Source organism: Octopus sinensis, linkage group LG1 (assembly GCF_006345805.1).
Source record: "Octopus sinensis linkage group LG1, ASM634580v1, whole genome shotgun sequence".
Lineage (NCBI taxonomy): Eukaryota > Metazoa > Mollusca > Cephalopoda > Octopoda > Octopodidae > Octopus > Octopus sinensis.
In genome coordinates, this window is record NC_042997.1 from 156,683,401 (window position 1) to 156,696,312 (window position 12,912).

Genomic DNA, 12,912 nt, shown 5'->3' on the forward strand with positions numbered 1-12,912 from the left:
TCCTTAACTTGCTGAGGTTTCTTAAACTGGTGTTAAGTTCTAGATACTGAAGTATTTGGCAGATGAAAGACAGAAATCTTCCCTATACCATTAAACATTCCTCAATTCTGCTTAAGAATCTACTCTAAAGAATTAATTGCTCTCCTTAGTATAACAAAAATGCTTGTTGTGTATATATGAACTCAAAATCTATAACTTGGTTATTTTACTTCAAATGTTTGATTCCAAAATATAGAAGATTAGAAAACTCATATTATTGATTGCAGATTACTTACAGATACAGTGGCATTGTAAAATACGTGTCTTGGTTCTTAGCTCATAAGTTTAGATTGTGAGTGAAAGTACTGTGGATTGAAGTAAGATGCTTAAGCAACTTTACTTATATTTCCAATCCACCAAGTTGAACCACTGAGAGAAGCAGGTACGATGTGATTGAACAAACTTTTAGAAATAGCAATCAAATCTTACTCAGATCTTGCCATACCCCACTCAAAAAAGGGAAGGACACTAGATGATCTCATGGATATACAAAAAGATAGTTTGGTCAGTGCTGGAATGTTCTTGATTTAAGGCTTTGTTCAATCAGGGTTGACCTGAGACTAAAGATAACATCAGCAACATATTGAAATGCTGTTAAATAGAATGATAATTAATCCTTGATCAGAGCTAACCTGGGGCTAAACACATTTGAATGTTACATTCTTAGTTATATCTTATTGTTATACACACAATAGTTGTAATGTATTGTTATATACACATTAATTGGAGAGTCACTCAGTAATATTTATGTAGAATATCAAAATTTATTTTTACAAGAAAATAGTCAGTAACTTTGGATTTTATTGTTCATTGGCTTCCTCAGACTGTCTGCTAAATCAACAAACAACAAAACTTGAAAGTCACTGTCAAACTTTTTCCTTATAAAAATACTGCTAAATGTAATAATAATGATTTTATCTTTTCAGAAACCTCACATATAACATAAGCTTGAATAACTTTTAGTAGTTTTGTGTTCAGAATTGTTTATGGGAATGAACTGAAAGCTTCATTAAAACAGATATTTAATTTTTTTATGGTTTAATGAGAGTAGGAAAGACAGTGCACATGACCTTTTGCAGACTGGTGAGAGTAAGCAAGAAATATCTCGATATTTTCAGACTGGGGACCTGGTTTGGTCCAATGCTTGTGACAGAGTGGACATTGTTGTTAAAGGCACCTAAGTACCAAATTGTGGCATTGAACTAAATTAATAAAACCACTGGGACAGCTTTACTTTAACTAAACTGGTGTATATAGACATGTTAAAAAAGCCATTAAGTAAAACTAGCAAAGTAGTTAAAGTAGTTTGTACTGTACAGTGAGGAAGGTGGTTTCTTTTGAGTGTTCATACTTTGGTCAAAATCAAACTCATTCAAAGTATGTGAATTATTAGAAACATTCCATATAGGCATAGGCATTGCTATGTGGTTAAGAAGAAGCTTGTTTATGAGCTATGTGAGGGTTCAGTTTCACTGCGTGGTACCTTAGGCAAACATCTACTATTGCCTTGAGAGTGGATTTGGTAGACGGAAACTAGAAGAAGCCCATCTTTGCATGGCTTAGTGGTTAGGGTGTTGGACTCATGATTGCAAAATTGTGGTTTTGATTCATGGACTGGGTGATGTGTTGTATTCTTGAGCAAAATACTTCATGTTGCTCCAATCCACTCATCTGGTAAAAGTGGGTAATCTTGCAACATATTGGCAACTCATCCAAGGAAGAATATATATATCAGAGAAACTGGGAAATGGACCCATTCATTGCTCCTTATGGAGTAATGTGGACTAGCCATGTGTGTGTGTGTGTGTGTGTGTGTGTCTTTGTCTTGACATCACCAGATAGCTACAAGCAAGTATCACCATCATACAAGCAATTTTGTTCATTTCTAGTATTCCACAAAAAAATCATATCAAGGGGAAATATTACCTGACCGGGAAATGATTTAAGGTTGGTTACAGGAATGTCATCCATCCAAAAAACACTACCTCAGAATAGCTCTCCAGCTCATGCCAATAGGGAAAAGATAATGTAAAATGCTGATAAATGATAAAGAGGAAAGAATGAGATTTGGTATGATTTTAATGCGTAAAATAAATGATGATGGTAGACATAAATTCCAGAGCAAATTAACTGTATACATTTTGCTCTGTAATAATTACATTTGATGTTTTTACATGAAACAAGAGAAACTATATTCACTATAGTTTTTAATGGTTTGTAAGATGTCATCATACTAAAAGTGAAGTCTGGCGTAACATAGTAAATTCCATTGTCTCGACCACTATCGAATAATGATGGTGATGAAAAGTCAGACTTCATTGCTTATTTAATTAATTTTAATTAAAATTTTAGGATTGCCTTGCCTTTGTTTAATTTTTTTTAATTAATTATTTCCATAATGATTATTAAGGTTGTGAATCTAATATTTTTTGTCTTACTAATATTGTCCACTTTGCTAAGTTTTCATGCAATAATTTGTAGATATGATATAGCCAGGTGGATAAGGTACTGGATTAACTACTCAGAGATTAAATATATCTGCAACAAGTGTTTCCTTCTGCTTATGTATGAAATGATTTAATTTTACATAAGGAGCAATAATTCATGTTGAGAAGCAGTGTCATATTTTCTGCGAATGTTACCTGCAAATAATGTTGTTTTATCCAAAGAGAGCAGATTCACTTTTTCATCTTCATGACATTGTTGTTTGTTCCTTCTCGAGCCACGACTGGCTCATAGGGCCAGTTTCCCAGTTTCCTTGGCATATAGGTTCCCTACCTGGACGGGACGCCGGTCTGTCGCAGGTGAGCTGCTAGATGCAGGAGGAAAGAGTGAGAGAAAGTTGTGGCGAAAGAATCAGCAGAAGTTCGCCATTACCTTCTGCTGGAGCCACGTGGAACTTAGGTGTTTCACACATAATCACACACATCGCCCAATCTGAGATTTGAACCCATGATCCCTCAACCGCGAGTCCACTGCTCTAACCACAAGGCCATGTGCCTCCACCTACATGACATTAGTTGATAAAAATTTTTGTCATTAGATGTAACTAGTGCTATAGAGCAATGGGTACATTTCCAGGGTACATCTGACACTATTAAACAACTGTTGCTGTTGTTATTACTGTTGTTTAGCGCCATAGCAATGTTGATATATTAGACCCATAATTGCAGCTGCTCCACCAGTGACCATTACATGTTGTTTTCAAGTGTATTTTACATTATCCAATATGTCCTCCCATTTCAGATGACAGGGTGTAATTTGAGAAAGATCTGGCTGATATATCCAGCAGGTCAAGCAATCTCATAGTACCTCTGATTGTTAGTTTTAATCATTGTTAATAACTGTTTAGTTTCACTCTTGGCCTGAAGATATATCACTCTGGTTCATATAAGATAAGTACCAGGTACATATTTTGTTTTGTTTTTCAATGAGTGAACCCAGATGCTCCCAGCAAGTAACCTCCAGAAAGCATGATCGTCCAAAGCAATAACTTGATTTTGCAAATTTTGTAAACCTAGTGTCTTGTACTAGTTGGTTGGTGTGCATAAATCTTTAGCTGTGAGTTGGCTTTCATAGTCACAACAGATGTACTACTTCATCTTTGTATTTCCCACATCATCATCATCTGATCGTATTTGCTCATGCATTTTTAACCCCCACACACTAGCCCTCTCAGTCTTGCATCAATTGAGGAAGGTCTTCAGATATATAGCCAGTTTCTCTGGTGAGCTGATATACATACATTCTCTTCAGATGACCTGCTTTGGCATCCATAGCTGTAGGGCACTTGCCAGCTCTTGTTTGGCTTGCTAGCAATGTCCCACAATTCATAAGTGCCTTTCCCTTATAATGGTGGAAACAGGCAAGAAATCTCAATTAGGTTGTTTCTTGGTGGGATGAGTTCTCCATACTGCTCTTAAGATTCAGGTGTCTGTTCCATCTAGCTTGGATTACAGTTTTTTGGTAAGCATCTAGTTTGTTGCTCCATATAAAAGGACTGACTACTGTTGCACAAAAAAAAATTTGTCTTAAGGTTGTCTGATAGGGTTGATTTCCAGTCATCTAGTTTGTTTAGAACCAACCATGCTTAGACTGTACAAGATTTTACATCTTTTTTAAAGACCCCTAATTTCTATTAACATAATGCAGATGTTACTGGGAGTAAATTGCCTTAAAGTTCAGTATTTGTTCATGTTACCTCTGACATATTGAGCTTTATAGTAATGTGTAGGTATCATGTAACCAATTTTATCATGCTTTTGTTAAGAGTCTTGTTCCTGCTCCATACATTGGCACACTATTGTTCCTTCGACGAATTTAAGTTTCAGGTCTTGATTTAGATTTGATTTCTCTATTGTTGCCATTTTGTTGGATACTAACCAAGTTTAAGTGATAAAGCTTTAATACTCTTTACTGAGTAGGCTACAAGATACTAGAAATCTTTCACTTCTTTCAGTTTGTGTTCTCTTGTAATGTCTTGCTGATATCAAGATCAATTAAATCATCTAAAAGTCTGCGGCCTTTTGAAAATATAAGAAATCATTACTTGTACCATTATCTTGCTTAATTAAGTTTTCTTGTTCATTTAAGTTTACACAAATTAAATATACTTATTTATCTGTTGTTTTTTTTTGTTGTTTTTTCTAAGTATTCTGTTTTCTGGAGCGCACTAAATTTAGTTTTATGCTTATCTCATCTGTTGTTATTTATTTATTTATTCTATTCTTTCTTTTATTTTATTGTATTTTTTTGTTTTTCAGGTGAGAGTTATGGTGAAGTGAATGGTTATGGCTCAGGACCAATGAAAAGGAAAAATCCAATTTCAAAGTTGATAGGAACTGGAGAGGCATCACCAAAGCCACGTCTTAGGATTGGTATGCCTGAGGAATTCCGCCGTGTCTCTGCTATTATTGATGTTGATATTGTGCCAGAGACACACAGACGTGTGAAACTCATGAAAAATGGTTCTGATAAACCATTGGGATTTTACATACGAGATGGTACTAGCTTCCGTGTGACTACCTCTGGGGTGGAAAAAGTACCTGGAATTTTCATTTCTCGTCTAGTTCCAGGAGGCCTTGCTGAAAGCACTGGCCTTCTGGCTGTGAATGATGAGGTTTTGGAAGTGAATGGTATCGAGGTGATGGGCAAGACTCTTGACCAGGTCACGGACATGATGGTTGCAAACAGCGCTAATCTGATTATCACTGTTAAGCCTGTGAATCAGCGAATGACTTTGGCTCCACAACGAGGTGGCTATGGCCGCCATTCCCAGCTGTCGAATAAGTCACAGCAGTCTCAACAATCGGGGAAGTCCTATGACAGCGATGACGAAGATGATGTACAGGAGCTCCTTAGTAAGGAAGAGAAGGATAAAGACGGTCCTGTGGTTGTATTGTGAGGGATGGTGGGAAAGTAAACAAAAATAATAAACGTATATATATGTATTTACACATGTATGTATATATACATGTGTGTATAAATACACATGTATATATATGTATACACACATGTATACACATGTATACACACATATGTATCTATGTATATACACACATATGTATGTATGTACACATATATGTGTGTGTGTGTGTATATATATATATATATACACACACATGTATATATATATATATATATGTATATATACACACACATGTATATATATATATAATATATATATATATATATATATATACAAGCACAAATATGTATGCATATATATACATGTATGTGTATATATATATATGTATATGTACATTCTGGTGATGAGTGGAGTTATTGCTGTTGGCATTGTTATTGTTCCCCTCTTCCTCCTTCCCACCCCCCTTCAAAAATTCTCTATAATTTACCAACACAAATGGACAGTGGGGTCAGAGAGAAGCTGTCTTAAACTAAATGCGTTTTACTAAGCGTGTTAAAACTAATGTCGAGCCTTCATTCATTTACATGTTCATCTCATTATGTTTCATCATGTGAGAATGGGTATCTAACTTTATATAATTAAATACACACACACTGACACACAGTATAATAATACCTCATACTACAAACACTATCACACACTGAAACATGCATGCACCAACTACACATACACACAAATGCATATTTATATTATATATAGGTATGCATACTACATAGCTTTACATACACGCATTAATTAAATCACATGCACACAGACAAACAATTGATTAGTATCTTTCTTAATTTCTATTTATTTCTATGTCTTACTTTTCAATTTCATTTACCAAACATGGTTATATACATTTATTAATGTATGTATGTATACACACACACACACACACACACACACACATGCACACCTGTTTGTTTAGTCTACATCCATATATACACACATCTGTATATTTGGTTTACATCTGTAAATGTGTTCACACGTGTTTATTTGGTTTACATCTGTAGATGTGTACATACACATCTGTTTATTTGATTTACATCTGTACATGTATGCAAGCACATTTATTTACATCTGTATGTGTGCATTCACACATTTTTTAAATTTTATTTTTTCATCTGTAGATGTCTTTATACATAAACATCTATTTGGTTTACATCTGTACATTGTGTACACACAGCTGTTTATTTGGTTTACATCTGTACATTGTATACACACATCTGTTTATTTGGTTTACATATGTATATATGTGTACACAATTTTTTTCTATATTTGTGTGTACATATTTGTTTATTTAATTCACATTTGTACGCTGTGTGTATGTATACACACCAGTTTATGTTTCTATGTATTCATGTTTATATTCATGTTTATTTTACATTCATATGTGTGTATGTACATACATGCACACACACATTTGTCTTCTACATTTGTGTGTGTGTATGATTTGTCGAGATTTATTCTTGTGAAAGAGTGCCCATCTATTTATTTAGTTTATCTGTGTATGTATGTATGTATGTATGTATGTGTAAACAGTTGTGCTATGTTTTCATCTGTAAATGTGCGTCCATCTGTTTGCCTGATTTTTACATCTGTTCATGCATGTATGTATGTGTGTATGTATATATATATATATATATATATATATATATATATATATATATATATATTACCCAATTCACCACCATATTTTCTCTTCTTTCTTTGTGTGTGTATTCATGATTTGATTTGCATTCATGCATATATGTGACTTTAACTGTATATAAAGTGCACATAATTTCACGTACCCCCACACAATCAAACACACAATATTATATGTAAATCAATGTATAATAAGTTCAGACTATTAACCTCATTTCTAGAGATGAGAATATTTTTCTATAACATCTACATCTATACTATGTTTCAACCAGTTTATCAGTTATCATCAGATGTCTAACCTTGATGTGTGGAAAGTGCCAAACTAGATTTGAACTAACAGTCTTTTATTTCTAATCTGTGTTAATAGTATAGTGAATAAGAGTATTACTACCCTTAATTTAAAGAGTATTACTACCCTTGATTTAAAAATAAATGTACCTTTATAAAAATCCAATCTTCTGCTATGTATGTATGTATCCATATATAAGATAACTGATGATGGACCAGAGATAAACAAAATCAAAACTTAGTGTAGATGTAAATACTGAATATTTGTGCTTTTATCTCTGAAGATGAGATTGTTAGTCTGAAAACTATAATCTTTTTAACAACTCCTCATCTCAGGCATTTAAGTGTGTGTGTGTGTGTGTGTGTATGTATGTCTGCATATATGTGTGTGTGTGTGTGTGTGTGTGAGAAATTGTTTAGTTTCTACCCTTAGGGTGCCATAATCTTTACCTGTGTGTGTACGAGTGTCTTTATGCTACCTGTATGTCATACTTGCGTTGATACCCATTTTTATGACAGTAAAATGTCAACTCCATCAGTAGAATCTACTGTTTTACTCCTTCCTCAGTCGTGTTTCAAGTAACATCTATGTATATGTCCCTTCTTGTACTCTCTCTTACTCGTTGTGTATGCAGCTATCTATCTACCCATCTTGACTTTATATATACACATATATATATATATATATATATATATATATATACATACATATTACATACACTGACATGCCTGTGTGTCTATATGTGATTGTTCCTTTCTTTATAAGTCATGTGTGTAGTTTGTCTTGTGTTCTGTCTATTTATTATATGTTGTAATAGCTCCACTATCAACTTGGTTTAAAACATATCAACTTAAAATGCTATATTTATACCCCCAAACACTCCTGTTTATAAATAGCTCTATCTGTCTTTATATATATATATATATATATATATAATCTTTCATCAGGGTTGAGGTGATTCCCTATTTAATTATCCATTTTCCTTTTGGCCTCTCTAAATGATAAATTTTTGTTTATTTATCATTTTTGCTTTTTACTACATTCATTTTTTTTTGTCATATTTTATTTTCCTTTTGTTTACCAAAGAGAAATTTTTCATAACATCAATTTTCCTGTTCAATATTCCTGTTATGTGTATCTAACCAGCGTGTGTGTATGTTTAGATTTGTGTAGCAAGAAACTGTAGGGTTTAGGAAGTGGGGACACATACACACTTGTGCGTATACTCACTCAGATTCTTTTCGCTGTTTGTGTGTGTATATGCATGCAATACATGTAGTTATAGATGAATGAGGGCATATGTATGTATACACACTGAGTGTATATCCCCTTATATCGTAGTTAGGGACTATTTTGTATTTGGGTTATCAGATTGAAAGACATGTTATCACACATTATTACATACCACATAGAAATAGTGCTCATTAGCTTTTTTTCTTTTGCTCTTTCAAAAAGCATTAACTTTCCCAGTTAGACTTATTCTACTTGTGTTGATAAAGGCATAAATCACTACAGCACTTTATCAATATTCAAAAGGTTGTTTTCTTTGGCACATTTACATATATAATTACTACTGTGTTATATATACGTGACCATGGCTGTACACAATATGTATGTTTTTATGTCAGATAAAAATAGTGTAATATAACAAATAAGATTCTCTGCTAGTTAAATGTAACCAAGAAATGCAACAAATGGCTGCACAAAATATAAAATTTATATTTTTTATTGTGAAGACTATAAAGAGAATTATATTATTTTTTCAAATGGCCCCACTTCATCATATTTTTATAATTCCACTACTGCCTCCGTAAGCAGTTAATTTTTGTGCACTATTTGATATTTAAATAGCAAAACAAAGGAAAGCATATCTGTTAAATCTCTGATGCTCTTGTGCATTTTGAGAGAAAAATCATAATTTCTGAAAAACTATATTGCTATGTTTGTGTATTTGTTTTTCATTATTCTTGATGTGACAACATGTGTTGAGACAGAAGATGGCTATCCCTAAGTATAACAATAAGAATCTTGAAATGTTGACTAAATGCAAAATTGTTTGTCTACAGATAAGATGCCAAAACTTTTTTAGATTCTGTTACTGTGTGTGTGTGTGTGTGTGTGTGTGTACATGAGAGAGAGAGAGAGTCTAGTTGGACAGCATTCTAAAATCATAGCATTCTCAGTGTATCTGATATGGATTTCGTCCCCTCTTTATTTGAATATTTCAAACTTTGGTGCAGCTGGAAAATAAAATATTTAAAAATGAAAATTTCGATATAACTGTTAATTTGAATTTTATTATTTTTTTTTATTTATTACAATTTTTGTTTTCTCTTTAAAAAAAAATTTTAACATTTTTATTTCTGCATTAGAAATTTAAAGAAAACTTTTTTGGCCTTTTGGGATTTGGTTCATATAATGAAATATTTACATTGAATAAAATGATAAAGAAAGGAATTATTAAAAATTTTTTAATAAGTTTTTTTATTTGTTTGTTTAAATATTTTGTTTTTCAAATAAAATTATAATATAAAACTTTCTAAACCAAAATATTTAGTTCATTTCTATTTTCTATGCTAGATAAACCATTTAAGTTCTCTGCCCTTCAGCAAACAATTTTCAGTCTGTTTTGGTTTCTGTGAAAGGACAACTGGGCTTATATTTTATCTCTTGCCACCAAACATTATTTAAGGCTAATATTGTCCTTGGAAAAATTATGAACATCACACAACCTGATTTGCATTCCTTTTATTAATATAGATCGTAATGCCCATACCAGAAACTAACAAGTAATTATTATTAATTATACTTGATATTTCAAATGCAAGGCATTGAAAAAAATTAAATTTTTAAGAATGCTAGATAAATTAACTATTTTTCTATTCACTAAAGTTTGGTATCTCAGAATTATGCAAATTATTATTTTTTTCTTTTGTAACTTAGACATTAAAATAACAACTATGTTTTGCAGTTTATGAATACAGAACACAGATTTTTTTGCCCTTCCCAACAAGCAAAAATATCCTTTGCTGACTGAACTGAATTTCTATTGAGCTTAATATATCATACATGGTAACAATTGCAGAGATTTTTTAATATATATTTATATTTTTGACTAAGTGATGCCACAGTAAATACTAACTGCATTTAAACTAGCTAAACTAAAATATTGATTACTAAACAGTTTCAGATTTCATTATAGTTTTCTTATTTTTCCATGTCAAAATAGAGGACACAAAATGTAACCAAAACCAGAAGTCTTTCACTGATACTTCTCAGAATAATAAAATATCAGATTTTATATTGAAAATTTGTAAACAAACTATTCAAAATCAAAGATCATCGCAGTTCCAAAATGTGATGTTCACCTGAATCTAGTTTATATTTGATAATTACTAAAAGACACTGTTATGATGAGTCTTGGCCAAACCTTACTTTACAATTGATTTTTCACTTATTTTCTTATCTTAGTAATATAAAAATCCAGTCTTGTTAAATTACCTATGCTAAATAATTGTTGGAGGTTGCAGCTTACCTCAGCTTGTCTAGAAATAATAGCTATTAATAGCAATTATTAAAAAAAAAATGAAATAAATGAAGAGAAAATCTGATGGTGAAAGGGGGAAAAAAAACTATATTTTTATAATAAATTTAAGGAAATTCATTCCTATTATATGGAGAATATCTAAATATCCTTGAAAAAAATCTTATGCAAGGTAGCACAAATGCCGACAAAACAAATTACTAATCATTTTATAATCCTTTGCTGATAGCTTACCTCTGGACTAACTAAACTAATTTAATCTATTTCTTCATAGCCATTCCAGATATTATTACATCTTTGTAAAAAGAAACAAAAAGAAAAAAAAAATGCATGCTTGGATTTTATTTTTCTATGATCTGGTTTTTTGTTCTAATCTTTGTCAACTAATCATCATAGCTATGTTTGTCCATATATTTAGTGATCATGTCATTTCATCTAAAACTTTGCCATACATTGGTATTTTGAGGTTTAACTTTCTTTGCAGGTGCTGATTATGACAAACCACTGGAAGATCGCAATAAAAGTAAAAGAAAATATCAACCTCTCAGGAGATATAGTCTGGCATACTGGTTAGGGTTTTGATGTCTACTGCCTGTGTGGAAGTTGGTTGAATATTGTGGCAGCATAGTATTTCTTGATGTGGGGCAACATTTGCTGTATAAACTGAAACATTCTTCAAGATTATAGAGCCACATTTCTCTATGTAGGACTTTTAATTTCCTTGCTAATGAATTAAATATTATAGTTTCAAACTGATGTGTTGTTGTTTTTTAAATAAAAATATTCTATACAGAAATTGGTTATTGTAGTTGTTGTAAATGCTAAACATCAGAATCACTGATTTTATGCATCTCTCTTTGCACATCTTCATCATGGTAAAGAATTCCCTTCTTCATGACCTGAAAAAACTTTAACTCTTCAACATTCAGATCACTCTGTCACATGTAATTAATCATACATTATCTCATACCTTCAAGATTTCAATATGATTGTGCAATTTTAGAATGGCATTGTAGGATAAGTGTGAGGGGTCAGATCTAACTGGTTTGAACATAAAACAGGTAGAATATTTGAGCCAGATTAAATGCTAAGATGTTAAACTTTAACAACTACCAACCTTATGCAAAATGTGACCTACATAGGGTATTGGTCCCACATCTGAGACGGTGCTACTGGTACACATAAACATCCTAGACTTTATCAAAAGAGGAAAATAGAGATGGTAGCACCTGACTAATTGGTATGAAAATATTCACCAACATACTTTAAATTTTCTGGTCCACAAACATGACATTTCCTCTCTCTCTCTCTCTCTCTTTTCTACTGTTACTTACAGTACAGCTGGCTGATATTGTGCCTCCTCCACTCAAGTGCTCCCAAATCACTCATGCATACTGTGTTTCCACCGCCAAGCCCCATGCTAAATGCTATACTGAGTTCTCTGGAAATTCACTTCTGTGTATGTCTTTCCAGCAATCAACTTGCATTCTGTTCAGTCTTGGTAGTTTTTAAGGGTCTGTAAAAACAATGGGCTCTTTCTTTCATATCAATATAAGACCACTGCCTTTTTTTATATCACTTAAGGAACCTGTGATGTCAATATAAATATGTGTGACGAAGAATTTCTAATTTTCAAGTCTGTTGTAATGCTTTTGGTAAACGAATGTTACCATCAAAATATGTTTTAGATCTTTAATCTGAACATATTTAAAAACTTCCAACCATTCTCTTGACATTGCAAATGCCTCATCAATCATTTTATACATACATATATATATATATCTTCTTTTACTTATTTTATACATATATATATATCTTTTACTTATTTCAATCATTTGAATGTAGTCATGCTGGAACACTGCCTTTAGTCAAACAAATCGACCCCAGGACTTATTCTTTGTAAGCCTAATACTTATTCTATTGGTCTCTTTTGCTGAACTGCTATGTTACAGGGACATAAACACACCAACATCAGTTGTCAAG

At 32.3% G+C, this 12,912-nt stretch overlaps 1 protein-coding gene across 2 annotated transcripts in view; it reads left to right on the forward strand.

Annotated features, from left to right (window-relative positions):
• LOC115211867 (partitioning defective 6 homolog beta) overlaps positions 1-11,681 on the forward strand; it is an 80,533-nt gene extending 68,852 nt beyond the window's left edge. Inside the window, exons 3-5 of one of the 2 annotated variants that reach the window (XM_036505862.1) lie at positions 4,803-5,399; positions 10,357-10,457; positions 11,414-11,681. In XM_036505862.1, the coding sequence (XP_036361755.1) occupies positions 4,803-5,399; positions 10,357-10,418 (659 nt within the window). In that variant the 3' untranslated portion in view covers positions 10,419-10,457; positions 11,414-11,681. The remainder of the gene's footprint in view (positions 1-4,802; positions 5,400-10,356; positions 10,458-11,413) is intronic. The other variant, XM_029780603.2, reaches the window with a different exon arrangement.
• The last annotated feature ends 1,231 nt before the right edge of the window (positions 11,682-12,912 follow it).